At 38.2% G+C, this 25,113-nt stretch overlaps 2 protein-coding genes across 5 annotated transcripts in view; both read right to left on the minus strand.

Annotated features, from left to right (window-relative positions):
• Positions 1-10,116, minus strand: part of elmo1 (engulfment and cell motility 1 (ced-12 homolog, C. elegans)) — an 89,160-nt gene extending 79,044 nt beyond the window's left edge. For all 4 annotated transcript variants that reach the window (XM_066674114.1, XM_066674112.1, XM_066674113.1 and 1 more), the window contains exon 1: positions 9,990-10,116. The gene's annotated coding sequence lies outside the window, so the exon portion shown is untranslated. The remainder of the gene's footprint in view (positions 1-9,989) is intronic.
• Positions 10,117-14,409: 4,293 nt separating this feature from the next.
• On the minus strand, positions 14,410-24,357 carry rp9 (RP9 pre-mRNA splicing factor). The gene is made up of 6 exons (XM_066674891.1): positions 24,067-24,357; positions 21,914-21,944; positions 21,639-21,768; positions 20,640-20,731; positions 19,967-20,028; positions 14,410-16,594 (listed from the first exon to the last, which is right to left on the minus strand). The coding sequence occupies exons 1-6, from the start codon at positions 24,213-24,215 to the stop codon at positions 16,402-16,404; spliced, it is 657 nt and encodes a 218-aa protein (XP_066530988.1). The 5' UTR covers positions 24,216-24,357; the 3' UTR covers positions 14,410-16,401.
• Positions 24,358-25,113: the final 756 nt, after the last annotated feature.

The following is a 25,113-nucleotide window of genomic DNA, read 5'->3' on the forward strand; positions in this document are numbered from 1 at the left end:
TGACTAGAGGATGGTGACACAAACTGCAGCAACAGATGAGTTACTGTCTCTGACTTGCATTTACAGAGGGGGACCAAAAAGGTGTTTACAGCTAAATCAATGACCAAGTATACAAGTATCTGAAATTTTAAATATATTTATCTGAATTTTGGATTTTTGGATTATTTTTATACTACACTTTATAAACTTGAAATTTTAAGGCTGTGAAATATTCAGATCTCAAAAATACGAATCTAGTCAAGCAATGGGCATCTCAACAAACGTCTACAGACAAAGAGAAAACAGTGTTTAACTGGACAAACCTGGCTGAACTACCTTCTGACAATTTATCTACACAACATCTCTGTTTAATTTTAACTTTACACCAAAACAGGCCAGCTCTCTGGATTATAAAGCCACAACACCAGAGTGAGGGTTGTTTTTCCTCTCTCACTAATTTTACATGAGACCACAGGGGCTCCATTACAGACAGCCTTTATAATCAGATGTTTACACTGACATGTAAGCATTTCTACATAAATCATGGGTTCCCAGCGATGCCCTGTTCTTACCATCTTGTGTTTAGGAACATTAAAAACATCACTGTTGAAATGTAAATCATGATCTGACCAATTCTCTTGTAAATGAGTGTCATTTCTGTTGCCTTTTCTTTTTTAAAACATGCTAAAGTTCAGGCAAAAGCTGTTTAACTTGCAAAAGCGATATAACAGAGATGCAATGCCGTTCAAGACTGCTGGTCAAAAAATCTATGAAGACACTGTTGAAATGACACACACTCGCCTGTTTTTGTTTAAAGTTAAACACAAAAGCAGTGGTGAACTTGTCAGATAGGGCAGTAACCGTATGTGTAGTGTTGGTGTGGGTTATGAACAGAGGAGCTGACATTTAGTTAGAAACTAAAAGGTGTGTGTGTCTCATAAAAACACCTCCACATATGAACAAAAGACTATGATAAAATCTCAAAAGTAAAACACTAATGTTGAGCATAGCTCGGCTAAACACCATGAACAGTATTTAAGCCGTAGTGATGGACACAAAGGGATGAAGCGAAGTGTGTCCCAGTTCCACTCTCAGACCCCTTAATCACTAGAACATTGCACCCCTTTTGCTCACTCTTACACTGTCAATGAAGTGCTCACTTCAAGGAAGGCCTTAGAGCTCAGGGCAGGAACTGGGACAGTGTAAGACTGTTCTGTGATTGGTGGCTGTGAGATGGGGGCGCTGTGATTAATGCTGCGTTTGATCTCACTGTGGAAGTTTACTTTTCCTGAGAAGCCCTCTCGATGAACTCTGGCCTAGATTCGTATTTTTAATATATTTTTTTTAAATTTATGGGTCTGAATTTTTCAAATATAAATATTTCACAACCTATAAATTATGTTTATAAAATGCCATACAAACATTATTCAAATATAAAAATATTCAGACAAACATATTTCAAATATTCAAAATCTGTGTCCAATTCAGGGTCGCGGAGGGTCCGGAGGCTACCTGGAATCACTGGGCACAAGGCGGGACCACACCCTGGAGGGGGTGCTTCAAATACTTATGTCATTGATTTAGCTCCATATAGGTGTGTCTTAGAGTGTGGAGAGTGAGTGGACGGTGTTTAAAAACTCCAGCAGCACTGCTGTGTCTGATCCCCTCCTATCAGTGCAACACACTCTAACGCAACCCCACCACTTCAGTGTCACTGCAGCCCTGAGAATGATCCACCACCCAAAATCATACCTGCTGTGCGGTGGTCCTTTGGGGATCCTGACCTGAAGAACAGGGTGAAAGAGAGCCAACAGTATACAGAGAAAGAGATCGGCTACAGTCTGTAATTCTAAGCCACTTCAGAGGTCTGTGGTTGTAATCCATAGCCTGTTTGATCAATTTAACCTTCAGGAGTCCTTCAGCTTTTATACGACCCATACCAACTCTCCCTCAATAAGGATATCAGGGCTTAGGGCTTATGAGCAAGGCCTTCCAATGGCTGCACTCTTCAGTGAACCACTTTGTGACTGGCACAGGGTGGACACAAAGAAAACACTGTGATCCAAACCACACAGACACACACACACACGACCAACTGTCCACTGACCCTCCCTTACCCCAGCTGTGTCTAACACACACCCTTCTCGAGGCTTGGGCTAGGTACTGAGGTCTATACACAGACTGGACATGGGGAAAAGCCATTTTCATCAGTCAAAGCTCAGCCAGCAGGAACGCCCCCATCCAACCAGTGAGGGTTGCACAATGCCAGGCTGCTGTTTGTATGTGCCCACACACAGGCTTTTCATCTCTCCAGTTTTCAGCCCTACCCATTCATTGAGGTTTGCTATGGCCTGTTATTTTTTTTGTGGTAGTCAACTTACATTGCTGAGGGAGGTCCTTCATATTGGGTCACAATCTTTGATGAGCCTGCTGTACTATCTATTTTAGGCCATGAACATAACCATGGTGACCTACAACCACATCATTTTCTGCCCTTTCATGGGTTAATTGTGGTTTTGCTTTGTATTTTTTTCGCTAGGCAAGAAAAACAAGTGAAAAAAAAAATACATCCATTCAGAAGCACCCTTTTTAGACTGCATAAAAAGCCTTTTAACCTGGCAAACTCTTATTATATAATTGTTCAAATTACATCCTGTAATAAACCACATTTGGCCAATGGAGAGAGTAGTGCCCTAATTGATATGATCCTCTTGTCTTCTTGAATGTCAGTCTGATAGTTTCAGGCATTAAAAGGGGAAGGAAAATGATACTCATTGATGGAAGAACAGAGTGTTTGTTGAAGGAGGAAACGGACGAGAGCACACTGCAAGCTGTAACAGGAAGTGGCTCACCTGACTCTGTTCTCAGACATTTCCACCATGTGGAGGACGGATGTGTGGTTTTTTTTCCCCCCTTCTTCTTGTTCTTATTTATACAGTTCCTGTCTGTTTTTTTTGTTTTTTTTTTGTAGTGTGCAATGGCTTTTGAGACTTCAGTGTTTGATAATGGAGCGCTCTGACCAGTCAGACAGCAGTTCCAGACAGACATCCAAAGGAAAACCAACCCTGTTTACCTTATAAAAGCAGTGTCCAGCGTTAGCCTGGTGTGGGCCCGGCGTGGGCCCAGTACATGGCTACTGTTTGTTTGCAGACAGTACTGCAAAAGTGCAGACTGTGGGACAGAATTTACAGCAGGTGGCCAACAGACAGATGCATCGCCTGGCAGGGTACTGGCAACCAGAGAAAGAGAGAGACAGCGAGCGATCAAAGAGAGCGGCAGGGGAACCCAGGGCAGCAGAAAAGAAAAACACCTGAAGTGCATTCCAACTGGAGCAGTAGGCCAGGTCAAGCATGTCTGGAGTGGAAGTGTGGCATACTGGCATTCCAGCAGCTCATGCTCTTTTTATTATTTATTTTAAAAAAAAGGATGAAAACAGATTCACTGTCTGTTACACTGATCAGCCATCCATCTCATTCCAACTCCAGCCTTGTAACATTGATATTCTTAGCAAATTGTTGTCATTCAACTCCTCATGAATATATATATAAACATATAGGATTAATACAGAGTAAGATTACATTCTTAAACATATTCTGAAGACTATAGAAAGTAAAAAAAATAAAATTATCTGTTAAATCCAAAGAAGCATGCAAAGAGAACTGCTGTTATCTAAGGGCTACCACAAACCTGACAAGTAGCATCATGCCAAGCGTCTAACATGTCTCTAGAATCAAGTAAAAGATAATACAAAGTGCACATATAGCACACAGGAAGTGTCACTATAAAACTGATAATTAACAAGTTAAAAATTGAATACTGTGAAGATTACTTTTTTTTTTTGTATAAAAGGAAAGGGATGAACTAATTTGTGTTAGTATGCTAGTTTTATTCTGTTTAGCTTAAAGATAGTCCTCTAGGTCATAACTGAACAAGAAGAAGAAACTGAGACTATTAAAGGTTTTACTGTCTCTGGCATCATTTGCTCATCACCCCTCATGTTTAAAAACAGACTCATCATCATCATCTTTGCCGCTTATTCATTGCAGGGTTGCGGTTATTTAATAATTATTTTTAAATATTTTTTTAATAGCAAAAACATTATTGTTTTTACATTGTTGCCATACATTGTGATCAATTCTAACATTTCCCAATCAATGCTGCTGAGTGGACCTTCAGATCAATTGTAACACCCTGGCTCCAGTAGATGTAATCCCTGATCTAGAGCTCTGGAGATGTGAATGGGTGAGATATCCATTGTTGGGTTGCTCTCAAACAGAGAAAGGCATTCCGGCACCAGATCTTAGATACAGCACTTTGTTTTTATTCCTTATGGTTGACTTATTTCACAAGTCTATGATGCTGAGTGAAAAATAACGGTCACTGAGGCCATACTCAGTGCCAGATGTAGTGCCAAGCTGCCCAACATAATCAGTGGTACTGAAAACTAAACTTGGCTGAAGATGACCACTGGTGCATTTGAATCAGATGGTTTCTGTGCTCAATAGTGCTGCCAAATTAGGTCAGTCCAATGGGGAAATCTATGTCAGGACAGCATTGATGGCATATGACATGGACACAGATATTTTTACTGGAAGATATTTCAGAAAAATTAGGATTAGACCATCTAAGGATAGTGCTTTAAAATCCACAAGGTGCTGGCAAATGCACTCAACTGGACAGACAGATGTCTAAAAACATGCAGTAGTTCATTTACTCTTATACATCCAATGCTGAAAAATATGGTTTCTGCATCAGGAGGATTGGGAGAATTAAGCTGTCTATATGGGAATCTGCTGTGGCATCTTTTAATCTCTGTATTTTTCTTAATCTCATTGTAAAAGTGGTCAGATAATCAGTGCCAATGTCAATCCAATATTCATAGCATTGCATATTTTAGCGTTCGCCCATTTCACCTATCTCTATACATGTAAGCATTTAAAATGAAGGTCAGACAACAATGACAACCTCAGGCACAATGTAATACAATCAGCACTCTTCACACTGTAACAGATACTGCACTGATGTAGACACAAAAGCACAGCAGGCTCTCACAGAAGAACAAAACCAAGGACAATTTTTTTGACTTTCCTCATTTAAGCACTGAAGAGAGCCTCAAAACGAGAGTTCACAACACAAACGTCAGACACACCCAAAACAAGCATTTTTGGGGGTTAAGCATAATTAGATCTAATGGCCTGTTCATCAACAGGAAAATGCAAAGAGCTGGGAATTCTGGCTTCTCAAAACAAACAGTTTGAAGACTGCAGCTGATAATGCAGCATCCGGCCTAAGCTGAAAAATAAAAAGCTCAGGAGTTAAAGCAAAGGGCAGGGAAGGTTTCTTAGAAGTCAATGTAAAAGCAATTAAAGCCTACTTAAAAGTCAAAGCAAGGGGAGGCAAAGCTTTCTAAGAATACGAAACTCAGTTGCCACTAAAAGGCCTAGACCTTGACTTCCACTTCATCTCCCAAGTCATCAATACGTGAGTCCAAAGCTGCCTGTTACACAGAAACTGTGCCTATGGAAAGGGAACCACTGAATTTCTGCCACCACATGAGATAAATCCAAAACACCTGGCAAGTTTCAATATATACAAACTAAATCTCAACTTAATAGCAAGCCTAAGAAAACTGGATCAAGATCTAAGCCATTACGGCTGTATTTTAAATCCATATGATCCATGGAGTGGTATCAGGATCCCTGCTGGATTTATCCAGATTTGCATTTGAGCTCCAAGTTCATTAGTGTCATCACCCTGAGTCACATGCTCTGTTAATGGCAGTGGTAGAGCAGGAGCTCTGGTGAAGTGAAGAAAAGGGAGAGTAGCTCACCACGGGGAAATCACTTGATATTCTGGCCTGAGGTTAAGGCCAGGAGCCTCAACATCTGACAACTATGAGAGAGGGGAGCTTAACAGCGGCCACAGCTGGAGTATACGGGCAAGCAACGCTGGACAGACCTCAGGCACGCAGCTGCAACGAGCTAAAGCACACTCTGTGGTAAGCCTTGATACAAAAGATTCTGTGTGCCCAGGCAGAGGCTGGTAGCCTACGTATTGAACTAGCACCAGCAAGGCCGGTGCATCCAGAAGAGAAGCAAACACAGGGGGCATGCTGCTGTAATACTGTGTAACCATAAACACTTAGAGAAAAGCCTGCTTGGAAATGTGAATATGACCCAAAGTTTCCTGCGGTCAAGAGCAAGAGTAGAAGAAAACTGCCACCCAGAAAAAAATAAATAAAAAAAGAGCTACCTGATTATATAATACACAACATGGAGCCTTTACAAAGAACATCACATGGGCAAATTTGAACATTCCTTGACTTTGTAAGCAATAATAATTTGCCGCTTCTGGTTATTTCAGACCAGAAACCAATATTAGTAAAGCTCTACACACTTCTGTGCATCACTCCCTACACCGTGACTTTGACACCTCCATTTGCACCCGTCTTCTCCTGTAATTAATCTTAGACCAGAGGAGGTAATTACATGCATGACAACTTTCATTTCAACCGAGAAGCAAATTAATCTAGCCCTGCAAACTATGGCCAAATGGAGGAATAGTGTTGATCTACCTGCCATCTGATAGCATCAACAAGCTCATGACACCCCTCAGAGCAACTGTAGCAAAAATATTAAAGTGCTAAATAAGACAAATCCAGTAGGCTTATCAGAGATAAGACAGGCCAAGGAGGAAACCATCAGCATTGGAGCGATTTACAAAGCAACAGCTCCTTACAACAAAGAGTGCGAAAGTGAGCTGAGGAGGTGGGGGTTTGCACAGAAAAGAGAGAAGTGTGAGAAATCACAGACACTGCGGAACGGCTTGTAAATTGGCAGTGGAAGGTGAGAGACTGAGGAAGTGCATAAGGAAAATATATATACACACTGCACATGCAATAAATTCAAATGAAGAAACTTCTGCTGCTGACTTCAACAAACACTAAAACTCCCCTACAGTAAAACGGAGGAAAGCAATCGTTGCAGAAGAAGCCTTCGGCACTCACTGACCATTCAAATCCAGATGTCCTTTGTTTATAAGCTCTAAGAGCAAAATATGGAAGAAATTTACTTCCACTGGTTTTTCTAATTTTTTAAATACGTAAATGGTTAAGATTTAAACAGAGGTAATCAGAAATTCTGAATTTTGGGCACTCAACTTGAACTTAATTTGAATACTCCAATTTGAATTCATTTTGATGGAGATAGAAACCAGACGTCTGAAGTTAAAGACCCCTAGAAGCTCCCTTGGAAAATGTGATGACACAAAACATTAACCTGTGTGATGCAAGAGACACTGTTATATGGTTGTGTTTTTTTTTTATTATTGTGTTTGTGTATAGTTTATCAATTCATAATAAATGAAAACATGTAAGATGTGTAGGTTTATTGGTCAATCTGGGTAGTATGTAAAATGGCTACATTTGTGATGTTGACACTAAAATCACTGGCACATATCAGCACTGTAAAGATATTCAATACTTTCTCCACAATAAACCATTTCACCAAACCACTCTGAATTCCAGCACTAACATCAGAACGATTGGATGATACAAAACTATTAAATAAAACATTTTGGAAATGCTCTTTCAAGTCAAGAGAGTTTTATTGTCAATTCTGCATATGTAGAGGACATACAAAGGATTGAAATTACGTTACTTTCCAAGATGCAGTAACATTTAACAAAAAATAGACTAAATTCAACTAAGCCAAGTATATAAATATATGAAAGTGAACAAACAGAAGACAAGTGCAGGACATATGATACCAGCAGCTCACTGATAGACATACATGAGACAATGGGACACTAACTGAAGACAATAACCTGATTTGGAGGTAGGATGCTGGATGTACAAGGCAAAGTGGTCAAAAAGTGGTCTTTAAAATGGACAAAATGCTAAGCAGTTATTAATATACAAAAGACTTTTGGAGATAATAAATCTGTTACACTACTCCCTGTCAATCTTCATAATAACGGACACAGTCATCAAATGTGTGGCTGGACACCAAACGTTAGTCACAGATGAAAGTGAACATCCGTGTTATTACAACAATGACTAAAGAAATCCATTAGACATTGAGTCCACTATGATTTAATTAGGTCTGCCCCAAAAATGTAAGACGTGTGCTTCCAGTCTGTTCAATAGAGACATTCATGTCCTGGCCAGCAGAGCATGGACAAGAGCTCACAAACAGTCCACTGGGCGAAACACTGATGTCACCATAGCCTCCAGCCCAACAAGTGACTCAACTACTTGAAGATGAAAGAAAGAGACTGTCACTGCTAAGAGACAAAGTCTTGTCTAACATTGTCAAGCCATTATGTCATATCACAGAGAAAAATAAAGGTTTCCTTAAAGCCTGAGCCAGAAAACCATGTAATGTTGAATTTGTGGTAGGTGATGAATGATGTATTTTCTTGTAAGAAAACAGCACTCATGGTCATTTCCAAACCCTCAGATATGCCAATGTTCTTTCCCCTCATTTCACAGTAAAACACCACAAGTAAACTGGAAAGTAAAACATGAGTCAGTGTTTATTTGGATATTTGGTTAATGTCACATCAGGGGTCCAATTTGTGTCTCAATCTTGTCATGTTCATGTGTGACATACTTAAAGTACAGATAAAAAAATGTACATTGTATTTGTCAACAAACAATGTGCATGTTTTAGTTAAATTAAGGAGATATGAGTGACAAAAAGTTTTTATACTTTGTTTACAAACCGGTCTGATGCTGTTTTAATGAAAGATGTACCATTAAATGCAGAAGAGCCAAATAAGCAGTGAATATCGTGGTTGAGCCTTTCCGCTTGGAATCTGCACTGTTCCAAATACAGTCTCAAATGGTAAGATTCAGACAACCAAGGTCCCATACATGATCATGAATCTGAGTAACAAACCATCATCAGATTCCTGGGTGGGACTTCTGGGCTGCAGACAAGCAGCAGCGTTGTAAGTGGAGATATTTAGACAAAAATAATTGCATATCCATAGATCCAAGTGCACTGAATGGAGGCCTGGAGATCTATATAAACCACTTTTAAGGCATTAACCTATATTTTTATTCAAAAATAACTTCTAAATGTGCCACTCTAATGAACAGAGAGGACAATGAGGGTCATGGCATTGATCTGTTACTCATAGAATGTAAATAATTTATTACAAAAAAAAAATAATGGCCATAGCTGAGATGCTGAATAAATGATGTATTAAAGTGAATTTAAAAAATTGAAATATAATAAATATGAAAGCAGCAAAATAAGCTCGTGGTCATGTAATGGCTGAGGACACTACGAGATAAATTATTGAAGGCTACAAAAACATTTTTTTTAAAAATGGAGATACTATTCCTGAGCTTGGGCTACTACATTTTTGAATGTTTTAAAGCTTTCGAGCTGAATAAAAACGTAAAATAAAATTGATATAAACATTTGTATATTTATAACACATTATCAAGTTTATTTTAAAGCGATAGAAAAAGCAACCCAATCCTGGAATCACAGAAATAGCCCGTCAGATTAACACCTTCGTGTCTAAAATCACAGGGACATGAGACCGGCAGCAGTCGCACAAAGCGCAATTTGAATTCACTGTATACTTCCACTTTTTAGCGAACTACTAACGGACAGCGAAGCTCCTTAAAACCACTGGGGGAAATAACTGCAGCTGGACACAACAAAAGGAGGCACTTGCTTTAGAAGTTGGCTGTTGTTCCGGAGGCTACACTGCTGCTGTCACAGAAAGAGTGAAGCGGGCACTAAAACACATTTAATGTGAGTCACACAAGGAAACCATGAGCCTTTCTCACTCCTTTGACCTCTTACCACCCTTCCTTCCTCTCCCTCTCGTTGTGTCCACTCGTACAACCACAATGAGAGGTGCAGCACCGGCCAGCTGTCCTCAGCTCAGCGGGAAACAGTTCACTCTCTCCGCCTGCACGAAGTCCAGCCGCTACACTGGTACCTCACCTCCCACTGCTATAAACCGAAGAGGAGCTTATTTTCACTCACCTGAAGCGGCGAGGCTCCAACACAGAGCTGCTGTTAGGAGTTCAGTGCTGTGGCAGCGCTCTCTCCGCCGCTGCTTCTGTTTCTCTCTGTCCACACAGAGCCGCTGCTGCTTTCACTTCCTCCTCCTCTCTGCTGCTTCGTTCCTCCGTTCAGAGCAGTGAGGCGGAGCACCGACCAATCAGAGCGCAGGACCCTCTCAAACAGCGTTCTGACCACGCCCACACACGCAGTCCTCCACCCCAACGCATCCCCAGTACACAACTACACCACTAATGTAGATCTGCCTCACACAAATACACAACTATACAAATATACAACAACACAACTACTATACATCTGCCTCTCTTACAAATACACAACTATACATATACACAACTATACAAATATACAACAACACAACTACTATACATCTGCCTCTCATACAAATACACAACTATACATATACACAACTATACAAATATACAACAACACAACTACTATACATCTGCCTCTCATACAAATACACAACTATACATATATACAACTATACAAATATACAACAACACAACTACTATACATCTGCCTCTCATACAAATACACAACTATACAAATATACAACACCACTACTACTATACATCTGCCTCTCACACAAATACACAACTATACAAATATACAACACCACCACTACTATACATCTGCCTCTCATACAAATACACAACTATACAAATATACAACACCACTACTACTATACATCTGCCTCTCACACAAATACACAACTATACAAATATACAACACCACCACAACTATACATCTGCCTCTCATACAAATACACAACTATACAAATATACAACTACACCACTACTATACATCTGCCTCTCATACAAATACACAACTATACAAATATACAACACCACTACTACTATACATCTGCCTCTCATACAAATACACAACTATACAAATATACAACACCACTACTACTATACATCTGCCTCTCATACAAATACACAACTATACAAATATACAACACCACCACTACTATACATCTGCCTCTCATACAAATACACAACTATACAAATATACAACAACACAACTACTATACATCTGCCTCTCATACAAATACACAACTATACAAATATACAACACCACTACTACTATACATCTGCCTCTCATACAAATACACAACTATACAAATATACAACTACACCACTACTATACATCTGCCTCTCATACAAATACACAACTATACAAATATACAACACCACTACTACTATACATCTGCCTCTCATACAAATACACAACTATACAAATATACAACACCACTACTACTATATATCTGCCTCTCATACAAATACACAATTATACATATATACAACTATACAAATATACAACAACACCACTACTACTATACATCTGCCTCTCATACAAATACACAACTATACAAATATACAACACCACTACTACTATACATCTGCCTCTCATACAAATACACAACTATACAAATATACAACACCACTACTACTATATATCTGCCTCTCATACAAATACACAATTATACATATATACAACTATACAAATATACAACACCACTACTACTATACATCTGCCTCTCATACAAATACACAACTATACAAATATACAACAACACCACTACTATACATCTGCCTCTCATACAAATACACAACTATACATATATACAACATCACAACTACTATACATCTGCCTCTCACACAAATACATAACTATACAAATATACAACACCACTACTACTATACATCTGCCTCTCATACAAATACACAACTATACAAATATACAACACCACTACTACTATACATCTGCCTCTCATACAAATACACAACTATACAAATATACAACACCACTACTACTGTACATCTGCCTCTCACACAAATACACAACTATACAAATATACAACACCACTACTACTGTACATCTGCCTCTCACACAAATACACAACTATACAAATATGCAACACCACTACTACTATACATCTGCCTCTCATACAAATACACAACTATACAAATATACAACAACACTACTATACATCTGCCTCTCATACAAATACACAACTATACAAATATACAACACCACTACTACTATACATCTGCCTCTCACACAAATACACAACTATACAAATATACAACACCACCACAACTATACATCTGCCTCTCACACAAATACACAATTATACAAATATACAACACCACTACTACTATACATCTGCCTCTCATACAAATACACAACTATACAAATATACAACACCACTACTACTATACATCTGCCTCTCACACAAATACACAACTATACAAATATACAACACCACCACAACTATACATCTGCCTCTCATACAAAAACACAACTATACAAATATACAACAACACTACTATACATCTGCCTCTCACACAAATACACAACTTTACAAATATACAACTATACAAATATACAACACCACTACTAATATACATCTGCCTCTCATACAAATACACAACTATACATCAGCTTTTCACATACACAACTACAAAACTATATAAGAAAACATTTACACAACTACATATGAGCTTCATAACTACACAAAGAGCAGCTACACATCTACAAAAATACATAATAAATCTCCATATACTAATACAATAAATCCAGTCTACACACACACACACACACACATCCATACAAATACAGAACTACACATCAGTCCTTTTCTTTATAAATGTTCACAAACACTTGTCCACAAAACTACATCTGATCCAGGAAACTACACAACTATAGCCTCACTCTTTGTTGGATTTTGCTGCAGCGGTGGGTGCTGATAGGTGCATTAAACGTCTACTGTACTTCTACAACACAGCTATTCGCTTCCATTCTGTTCTGTTCTAATTCATTGTATCATAAAGTAGTTGACTGTGTACTTATAATTGCATTCAATGCAGAATGTTTAAATAAGTGCTTTCCAGTTTAATATTAAGATGTAAATGACCAGTGACTTAAATAACTGACTGCATTGTTTATTTAAACCAAAGAAGCTCTTCTTTTTCTGAGTAACATTTACTAATTGTATTCTTTCTTAGTTTGTTGATTTCTTTTGAAAAGTGTTCGGGTTGATATGTAATAGGGATCAGTGTGTTTGGTCATCAGCTGTGAAAGATAAAACATTTATGCATTATATTTAGTACTGTTGTCCTGTAAAAAATGACTTACAATATCACATTTATAAAGTCTAAACACTGGCAGGTTCATTCTTTATGTATTCATTGGTATCTGAGAGCCTAATTCACTTTGATCACATCTGAATAATTAAATCCAGACCAATGTTAAGTCAAAGCATGATCTAGAAGTACAGTTAAATATGTTAACAACCAGTAAAACCAGTTTAAACACACAATTTATATAATACACTGTGGTTTGTTAGATTTGTAACTGGTTTTAAACACCTTTACTCTCTCTAACCTCCACACATTGCTTGTAGAGGATTTGTTATTGGAGTAATATTTTCACAATATATTTCAGATGCTACCAGCTCCACTTGTGCTGAAGGGCCTTTTACAGCTGTAGCAATCATTACAAATGAACTTAAATCCCTCGCCTTCAGAACACAAGTGATTCAATAAGGAGCGTCTGGTCTCACTCAGGCAGGAGAACACAGGGGTAGGTGCCAGTTAAGACTCATCTGAGAGATTGATGTCCACAGTCAGATAAAAGAGCTGCACACACACAAAGTTCTAACACAGCTGATGTATCTAACGCCTTGGGCCAAATCCCAACAGAGACAGAGAGCTAGGAGAAAAAAGGAGGAACCACAGGAGTCTCAGTACACTATTACTACAACACACACACACACATACACACACACACACACACACGCTTAAGGTCAGCAATTATACCAAGCCAACAAATTATTCTGAATTCAAATAAAACGTGTCCTAAGGCCTCATTTAAACAGGCTGCTTATCATATTCTGTCTCTCTGCTGGCTTTCTTTTTTTCCATAGAGCTCATACGTATTTAAATAGCTTCTAATTAAGGGAGGCCACAATGAATGGGCTCATTTAATGTGGAGCACTGTGTTAAACAGCACAAAAAGCACACAAAAGCACAAGACAGCTACAGGACACCTAATTTTTAAAACCATTTTCCATCCCTGATTTCACTGAACAAAAGATTAAAGGGTCTATTTCTCTTGTAAGTTTTCACTATAAAATACATTTAAATAATGTGTGTTTATGTACCAAGAAAAAGGTCAGTAGGAATTCATTATTAAATGTTTTAAAACAGTTTATCTCTTAGAAATACAGTAAGTCCTTTAGTTTACAAGAGGCAACATTCTTTATGAAGTCATTGTTGACTGTCAGAGCTTAAATTATTTATTGTTGAATGGGTGAATATATGTAAACACACTCTTTTAAAATGCTGTTTATCCTGCTTAGTTTCCATATATTGTATTTTATTAGTGTGTAAAAATAAGTTGTTTTTGGTGCAATGTATAATTGTGATTAAAAATGTAAACATTCTTTTGTCATTTTATTATAACTGTTGTGAACTATTCAAATTGTCAAGTTCATAATTGTCTTTTTCATTCATTCATTCATTATCTGTAACCGCTTATCCAATTCAGGGTCGCGGTGGGTCCAGAGCCTACCTGGAATCATTGGGCGCAAGGCGGGAATACATCCTGGAGGGGGCGCCAGTCCTTCACAGGGCTACACAGACACACACACATACATTCACTCACACACACACACCTACGGACACTTTTGAGTCGCCAATCCACCTACCAACGTGTGTTTTTGGACTGTGGGAGGAAACCGGAGCACCCGGAGGAAACCCACGCAGACACGGGGAGAACACACCAACTCCTCACAGTCACCCGGAGCGGGAATCGAACCCACAACCTCCAGGTCCCTGGAGCTGTGTGACTGCGACACTACCTGCTGCGCCACCGTGCCGCCCATAATTGTCTTTTTATTTACCAAAAAAATTACCTAAAAAATTTAATTAGTTTGAAAATGACAAGTGAGAGGAATTTATTTATCAATGCCTTCGTCATCAGTCCCATCAAAGAAAAACACTGCAAAAGCATGAGCATCGATTGGTTCTGTCCTTGTGAATATTATTGTATCCAAAAGTATGTAAGTGACAAAAGAGCAGGAGAATGTTTACATTTTGAATTACTATTATACATTGCACAAAAATGATTTAAAACATATTCGTGCACCTATTACATAAAATGCAGTGAATTGCTTTAAAAAAAAGTGTTTACACACTATCATACTCTTATTTATTTACTCTGACACATTTTCACCTACACATTCTTTTCCAACTGTCAGTAATACAATGAATATTGTATAGTTTAACATGCTGTAGGAGAATGCAAAATGCCCAGACTTGTCATATCAGCTGACAGACATCTTTGTTATTGTTTTCCCTCACAAAATCAGGGAGTTGGGGCAAGGAGAGCGTATCCTACCCACACAAAGAGTGAAGTCAACTGTGCTCTCTAGGACTCCTGGTTGAGGCATCACGGTGGGATCAAACTTGTGATCTCCCGATGAAAGGGCCTAAGCATATAACACTGCACCAATGAAGAGCTCAATGTTTACCTCAAGGAAGTGAGGAAAATTCATCTTTTGAATAATGTTTGCACTTTAAAGCCCAAACAATAACCCTTGTAATTCCATTATGACAAAGTACGCGCAAGTCATTAAAAAAAAACATGTACAAGAACACATTCTAGAGTCACCCAACCATCGTAAACGTGAAAGAAACACTGAAAATGTGTTTAATATTACTTCAAATAAATGAACACAAATTTATAGCAGTTCAGCATTAATATACATTATGTATATTCATATGCTTCTGTTTGAAAATATATAGTAGCATATTATTGCAATCACCTCTTTAACCACTTTTTCAAAACTCTCAAATCCCTCAAACACATTTGCTTATGCTACGGCAGGAGTGCCAGGAGCGCCAGGGGTGAATGGACACTTTAGTCTAGCCATAGATAGTCACCCATGAAGAAACTGGCCGACTGAAAAAAGTATGCAACATTCAGAAAGACATTAAATGCAACACCATTTAAAAGTAGATCAACATTCAATACATACCCACTCAAATACAGATTTTACTTCATCTTCAGGCAAGGACAATCTTAAGCCTGAGGCGCATACATGCTAATATGATCCAGCTATGGGGAGCAGATAGAGATGTCACATAAGCAGACCATCCCTGTTGACAGGGAAATGAAATGCCTGTATGCATTATTAAGCAGCTTTAGGGAGCACCCAGCAGGCCATGAGGGGGGTGGGGGAAGGTTGGAGGTAAAGTAGCGGTCTAGCAGAGGTCTCTATAGATTCTGCAGCTCTGTAGCTGCTTCTAGAAACACCTCCTCTTATCTCCCAACAGAGATATCAATGAGCCCTCTCCCCTCAGTCTGAGCCATCATCACTATTTTTCGATTTGTGCTTCTTTTTCTTCTTCTTGTGTTTCTTTTTCTTCTTTTCTTTTTTCTTCTTTTCCTTTTTCTTCTTCTTCTTGTGGGTGTAGTCAGCGGAGGAGGAGCTGGACGTGGAGTCAGTGTCGGACGTGGAGTCCTGCAGGAGCTGCCTCAGCTGCTCGATCCTGTGGAGTGAAGATGACATAGGATCAATACAATCTGTATGTGTGTGTGAAGATTAGTTTACCTGTCAACGCCATATAATACACTGTTCCAGATTCAGGGACCATGGCTAAGTATTTAGTCTTAGTCCAAACTGTAACATAAATGATGTTAAATAGCCTTTAGCCTACTTATTACAGGTGAGGGATCATCACAATCAATTTGAAACCGTGATTTAAAGGTAAAAGTTCAACCTAGTGCACCGTTAAGCCTGTCACAGTGTTCACAGGAAAACACCAATATTCCTAACTGGTCATATTTCTTGCCTTTTTGTTTTCTTACTGTTTTTTGTTTTAACGTCATGCACCAACCACATATATACACAAAGTGAGCATATATAAATAAATAATGCACAGAAAATTAAGAATACCTGGCCACCTACATGATGCTAATCCTCTCTTTCTATATACATTTAAATCTGAACACCATTACACTCATGTATCCTCCATTAGAGATCACTTCAGCAGGTGTTTGGAGCAACTTGGGACAACGGGCAAGACAGAATCACAAAATAAGTTTTTGCATCATGGAAGAGAAGCAGGCTTGATTGAGAGGAAGTAGTACCTTTATGTGCAGTAGTATACAATCCCAGTGGGTGACCCCATAAGCCTCATTGTAATTTTCCTACCCTTGTTAATTATATATGAGGTTAAATCTAGTAAGCTATGTGAAAGAAAGTACCAATGTGAGCATGATGTTAGGAGAAAGAGGAGACCACAGAGAGTCTAATGGTTGGAGTAGTTGATATACATATTATATATATAATTATACATTTATATCGGAACTAAGAAAAAAGAAAGCTTTGAATTGGGACATGTGCTAGCGTCCCTTGTAAATAAACTCCCACAGATTGGATATCTATATCCCTGCATCAATAGGTACAAAACACAACCAACTTCAAAACAGTCTTTCCTAAGCAGTCCTGAAAGTCTATTAAGAATTTATCAGTGGAGACTGGTTCTTCACAGAGTCCATATCCTCTCCTAGAGGCCTGTATCCCTGGGAACAGCACAGCAGCAGCCCCCTACTCACATAGAGGCTCAATCCCATTGATTTGTTTCTCTTCATGCTGAGAGCGTTGCATCAGTTCCCCAGCTCCACAAATGTTTTTCAAACTGGATTTTTAACAAGACCTTTTTTGTTTTCCATCATCTTGCTAAAAAGCATCATTAAGCAGCTCTTAACATCTACATATTAATCAAGCAAATAAGAGCTGTTCTCAAGCTGGTTGTGAAAAATAGAACTTCATTTTTATGTGGATATGTTTTTTTGGGGGGGATTTTTAAATGCACAAAGGGGCAGTATAATTTAAATAACTAAATAAATAAAATAACAAACTCCATCCAGAAATAACTCAGTAAGTGCAAAGTGTGTTTCTAAGGTGACTAAGTGAGAGACTTTAATCAATTCTCAGAACAGCAGAAAGTTTACAGCTCCCCCAGCAGTACCTAATTACCCCTCTGTAACAGCAGTACGTCGTCATCACATTGCTTTGGATAATTATAGCGTGGTGAAGGGTTACATAATTGTCTGAGCTATGGGCTTTTTTTTGCTGCACTGATACAGCACATTACTGATTATTTATACTTAGAATATGCATTGTGGGTCATCATGGGTACCATTTTATAATTGTATAACTGAGATTTATACAGGGAGATAAGTTGAAGTTTAAAAATATCATCTTTGTGAACAACGTATGTTTCCCATCAAATAAAGAGCGACTGACTACTTCCTACACGGGAATGTTTTTTGTTTCTTTTTTTAAACTTTTTCTTTTCATTTATAATTTGCACGTTTTATGACAAGTAGCATGAACAGTATATCAAATAGAGTTGAAGAAACTAATATTTATATAATATTATATAATATTTGCAATAATTTTGTTCTTATCTGGCCTTAACAACACAAATGCCAAAGTATGGAAGCCAGCATTGGTAAATGTTAGTGTACATGACAGATGATCGGTAGGGCCGGGCGATATGAGCAAAAAATATATATGTTGGCGATAAATGTTATGATATTATCAATATAACCATAACAAAATATAATGTCAAAGTATGTTTAACACAGTAATTATGAAACTATATGCCTTAGAAATAGCAATGTCCTGATCAAGATTTATTTCCCCCCGATCCGGGTTTTTTAATATTGAGTATCTGCCGATACCGAGTCCCAATCTGATATTTAGATTTTCCTAGATACTGCTGTTACACAGTGCACACTTCAAGTAAAACTAAGCCCAGTGTATCTGCTTGACACTGAATATCTTGCATTAAGAAAAACTGCCTGCATCCAAATTGCTGCTTTTTATTTTATAACAAAATAAACAAATGGCATCTTCACAAACAGTTCATATAAATAATTTAATATTATTTTAATTCTTATATGAAATAATCTAATGTGATTTTATGTATAAAGTATAACTTTGATTCTAAAAGTCAGTTTTGTCGTCATCACCGATGGATTGAAGAAAAAATTAAATGTAGTTTCTTTGAGACATTTTGCTAAAATAATATATTTTTTTAATTTTACTGCACTGACCTGTTTCTCTCAGCGCTGCCACAAAACAAACAACCCCCTGTAGGTGAGACCATGAGTCCATTGGCTGCAGCACTAAATGATGGACAACTAACTCTTGCTGCTGATTGGCTTAATAAAGGTGACGACCAATGAGAAGTGTATTCTCTGTTTAGGAGCCGTGGAGTATCTGCCACTCCCTCCGGCTGAGGGAGGGCCCCGTGTCTCAAACAAGACATGGTCTTAACAGCACTTTCTTTTTTGGAATTAAAACTTTGTCAATGGTTTAATTTTTGTCCTTTGTTGACTTACTCACAGTTATCAGAGAGGTAAGCCTGTGAGTTCAATGTGCTGAGAACTGCTCCAGAGGCTTAAATGAACAATAGCAGGACAGCGTTATGCGTGCAGAAAAACATGCGCGTGGGAGAGAAAAACAGAGCTGAACTGGACATTTGTGCACTGTTTTAAATGTAATTAGATGGAAATCCGCATATCCTTGGCGTACTCGATATAACGAATATGGTCATTTTCAAAATGGTGTAAAAAAATCATATTTAATATATATCGAGATTTGTGATATATCCCCCAGCTCTCGCTTGAGCTCAAGTCACGTTCACACGGCTGGTGAGATGCTCGCGTTAATGTCACAATATTACGGCATGGCAATAATCTTATCGAATTTAAAAACATACAGGTTAATTGTATTATATCGCCAAACCCTAATGATCAGATCTTTAAATGTAGATCAAGGGGAGAGTACCCAATCAATCAATCAGTACTGGACAATCAAAATATTATTTCATTGAACTGGATGTTACCTTGTCTCTTTTTCATTGCGTTTGCTTTCCCTAATGATGTTATACATGGGATCTTCATGTGCCTGCATGCAAAATATTGGTTAGCATTTCAAAACAGTTCATGAAAATATTCAAATATACTCAGAAAATCATGAAGAATACAACAGCTTTAAAGACAACAGTCACGATTTTAATCTAAATCCATCTGCAGTCTGTTTGAAAGCTTGAAACCAGACTAACGTGTTTATGAAGCCCTATAATCAGTAAATGAGGGTTTAAAAAAAAAAACCTCTCTGTCAGGTATGCTAGGTTTCCCTGTATCTCTGTCTCTCTCTTTCTATGACAGAGAAAAGAAATCTGGAGTTTTTAGACAATGGAGAAAACAGATGAAGCATGAACTGAGATGATGATCTTGTTCTATTCCTACTCCATGAGTGGGTGACATTGACATATTTTTGCTGTTTCAAATTACTTAATGTGGAATGTCTCCAATGTCAGGAGACGGCTAACTCTAACAGTGAACAAAAACTTACATAAAAATATGATTAAATATGATATGATCTTAAAAAAATATTTTTTTCTATTAGACTTTGCTGATGTACACAGCTAAACAAAAAAATTATATCGTACTGAAGAACAATGTGTGGCACTTTGCACATTAAATAAGATGGTAAAAATTTGCTGAGTGACTCACCACTCTGAACTGCTCCAGTTTTTGGTTCCCTTTGATGAAGAAGGGGCATTCCCGGTCACCAGTCCTATGGCCATAACGTTTGCATCTCCAGCCTTAAAAACAACAACACCCTTCTTATAGTCGATGGTTTTAGACGAACCAACAAACTCATCATCTGCTAAGATTTGACAGCGCGATCATGTTACTGAACATACTAAACTGACCAATTTGCTTAGCCACAGTACCTTAATTTTTAATTAAATCATAATAAAGCTCAGTAAAAATTTGAATTAATCAATTCATTATAATACATAAACTAATAATAGACATATTTTAGGAGACAACCTCTAACTTTCATTGTCTGTAACCACTTATCCAGTCCAGGGTCACAGTGGATCCGGAGCCTGTTGCGATTGCACAGGAGGTGCAATTAATTACAGTAAGAGCAGGAAATCCACCATGGAGTAGACTGTCCCATTTCAGTTTGGCTTTCAAAGGACTCTCAACGGCTTGTGAAAGACAGACTTTGGTAGACCACGTCCTTCAAGGGACGCAGCCCCTGAATTGGGATGTATGATACACGTGCCTCTAAAGGCACATGCACTTAAGTGACATGGCTACAGAGCCAGCTCATTACTGCCTGGACAAAGTGACCCCACCTGGCCTGAAAGAGGTACTAAGGGATTTCAATTTCCTTTTGACAAGAAGACAAACCTATAACATCTGCCAGTGAATAATAGCGCTTGTCTTAGTCTCACCAAAGGGTTATGTGTTTGAATTAATTCCTAAGCAAAAAGGAAAAGCAAGAAACACACCGTATCCATAGTGTGATTCAAATCTTCTTCGTTTCATTTTGTCCAAGACTACGCACAGGTTACCCTCACAGCCCATGATACCGCCCCTTACTTTAAAATCTGTTAAGTTCCTTTTATTTTAAATCCTCTGTAGGGTGCATTGGAACTAGTTTTCTTTGTTTTTTTAGAAGCAGAATATAATAGAAATGTCTGATAAGTAACTTACACTGCATAACTTTCACCTCCTTCCCCAGAGGCATCCACAGCCCTTTAGTGGGTGCATGAGCCAGAAAATCCCGGGCATCCTCATTACCAGGAGCATCAGGAATACAGTCTTCAGGTCTATACTCCTCTTCCTGCAAAATTTGTTTTCTTAGCATAATATTCCAAGTTCATCAACATAACATAAAACCCATTCAGGTTGGCAATGAAATAAATTTGAATGAAAAAGTCTATTTAATTCATGTTATATGGTTATTACTTTTCCTTTCAAATACATACCTTTATAAGGCCAGGGGGAGGATTTTCATAGCTGAAAAATAGAAACCAATACTTCAGATAATACGGCTTTGCTCTTTAAAAAATGTCATCTTGCTGAACCTCGGGGGTGTAGTTTAAATTTTAAATACAGTGGAATCCCAGCAAAATTACAACACAATCCAGTTGAGGAGTGTATTGATGTGAACTGGTTTGTTCAGGGAAACCTAGCGTCTCAATGTATTCACATGTATATAATGCAAATGTAGTCAATGTATTTTCCATCCAAAATGACCAGTGAACCTGGTGCTAAAAGTAAGAAGGGGTAATTATATATTTTTCCTTTTGGGTAATACTTTGTCTAACAATATGTCATTAATGAACATAAAAATACATTATATGCAAAAATCCTTATCTCAAAACTATAGTTAATCACTCCTTCTGGCATCAGATATTCTGGTAGTATTCATAACCATATGAGGAAAGACATTTAGACCAAGTCAAATGATCAGATATGGAGAGAGATTAGTCTCAATATACTTTACAAATGAAACAAGTCACAAATATGTTTCACTGTTCTCAAATGAATACATCCCACTCTGTGACTCACGGTCTGCAGTTTGTACAAATACAGTTACATTCATAAATACATGTTATTGGTTTTCATAGATATATCATAATTTTATGCGAAAAAAATACATTTGTTTACATTTACCTTGCATATATTTGTAAAGTCGAAGTCTCGAATTTAAAATTTATTTGTAAATTGTTGAATCTGCGTTTGTGGATCAAGTCACTCTCGTGTTTTTTGTGGCATGTATTTGTTCATTTCCTCTCGCAGGTTTTTGGATTTTAAGACTTTATTTCGCATTTCACCCGCTCCAAACACAAATGCAGCCGGATCTACAAATGTGGCCCGCAGGCGAACAACCTACCGCTAGGTGGCACTGTTGTTTTCCCGAGTGTTTCAGGACTGACCTGTTGCTCGCTGTTGCACAGTTAAGAACTTAAATAGAGTCGCATTTGCGCAACAATTCAACAAAAAGCCGCCTAATTCAGGTTCATATCACAGACCATTAGGAGTGGATGACCACTATGGAACGCTTTTGAAGGTGCCCTAAATTTAACGACGTTAAACTCCAGCGGAAATTCGCCAATTTCGCGGCAGACAATGGTTGTCAAATCAAATACTTTGAAATCATCCCCTATTTGGACACTACGGGACACTGTGTTCTGTATTTTATTTTTTATTTTTTAGACTGGACTGTTAAGACGCTCTCCCTCAGCCGGAGAGAGGGGCAGATACCCCTCGGCTCCTAAACAGAAAATGCGCTTCTCATTGGTCATCACTTTTATTCAGCCAATCAGCAGCCAGAGTTAGGTGTCCATCATTTATAGCGGCAGCCAATGGACTCACAGTCCCGCCTACAGGGGGTTATTGCCCTCAGAGCTATAGGTCAGTCCTGAAACACTGGAGGAAACAACAGTGACAGCTAGCGGTGGCTTGGTTCGCCTATGGATCGGGTGAAATGCGAAAGGAAAAACACGAGTGACTTGATCCACAAACGCAGATTCAACAATTTACAAATTCATTTAAAATTCGAGAATTCGACATTACAAATATATTCAATGTAAATTTAAACACGTATTTATTTTTCGCAAAATATGATATATCTATGAAACCAAAATCATGTATTTATGAATGTAACTGTATTTGTACAAACTGCAGACTGTGAAACACAGATAGGGATGTGTTCATTTGAGAACAGTGAAACATATGTGACTTGTGTTTAAGTTGTGGATTAACATTAACGCATTTGTAAAGTATTTTAAGACTAATCTCTCTCCATATTCGGACGTCTGCTTCATATTTAATAATTTTGATCTGTAGATCTCCTCAGAAAAGCACATTTTTATCAAGCCATTCTGAATTAAATGGTGTTTAACTGAGACATTTATATATGCAGGATAAAGAATGAATTTCACTGGAAATCTGAGAAATTCGTTAAGAGTTAACTTCGCATAAGAGACAGTGATACTTGTAATGCCCTGGGAATTTCCATTCAGAATTTTACAGGAGGTTAACCGCCATCAAGAGCTTTTAGCAATAAGACCTGATCCCCAGTATCGTGAGTGCCGTGAAGATTTAAAGTCGTTCCTGAAGCTCTTTCACTCACAAGGTCTCGACATGTTTGAGTTTCTGCACCTCCTGAGAGAGCTGTGCGTTCTGGTGTCTGTATTTTTCGTGCTCCTCTTTGGACTCTTTCACCCTCTTTTTAGATCGACTTTCCTCCCGTTGCTCTCTGCTTCGCTTTTTGCTCGACATTGTGCTGTGTGTGAAGGCGGAGAGCGGTGCAGTTTAACACACTTTATTATTTCACCATTCTGTTCAGCTCTGCTCCCTCTACAGGCTCCCGCTCTTCCCTTCCGGGTGCACTGGGCCGGTATCACAGTAAGAGTCCCTTAGAGGCGCACTCTACAACGCCAAGAAAATGAAGGGGGATACACCAGTTTAACTAACTTTCTTCATAATTATACCGTTAAAATGTAAAAGACACCCACCAATAAAAAAAATCAAGTGTTTTACCTCGTAAACCATGTTAGTGTGGTGGTGTTCATGTGTGAAACATAAGCAGACAACACCGTTGCTCCACTATCAACATTTCAGAGTAACGGGCCGATTCAGACAGACAGAATTTTTTACGTCAGACACAGGGAACCGATACAGGACGGGGCTTTTGAGTTGCAGGTGAGCTGCTGAGATGCAGGAACTAAGTTCATTGATCTGCGTGTACTGAAGAAGGCAAAGGTACAATTACATCAGCCATATATATATATATATATATATATATATAATGTACAATGTGTACTTGACTTTAATAGCATCGTTTATAAACATCTACAATTGACACATGTTGGTTTGCCATGTGTTTAGGTTAAAATCAACATGACACGTCATGAAACATTTTGAGAGTATCATTGTATTTTGATTTGTTTTAACTTACCAAAATATCCGAACGCCATTATGAAACCCATTTAGTGTAAAAACATCCCCAATAAATATCCTGTAAAACTCATACTATTACTCAAAAATAATAATTAAAGAACGAATAATTATCTCTAAATTGCTCCATACCATTTGCTTCTTGTGTACATGTTGGATATGAGGGAGATGTCTGATGTTGGTTTTACCTACCGATTCCTATCCATTAAATTAAACTGCG

This window comes from Hoplias malabaricus, chromosome 6 (assembly GCF_029633855.1).
Source record: "Hoplias malabaricus isolate fHopMal1 chromosome 6, fHopMal1.hap1, whole genome shotgun sequence".
Classification (NCBI taxonomy): Eukaryota; Metazoa; Chordata; class Actinopteri; order Characiformes; family Erythrinidae; genus Hoplias; species Hoplias malabaricus.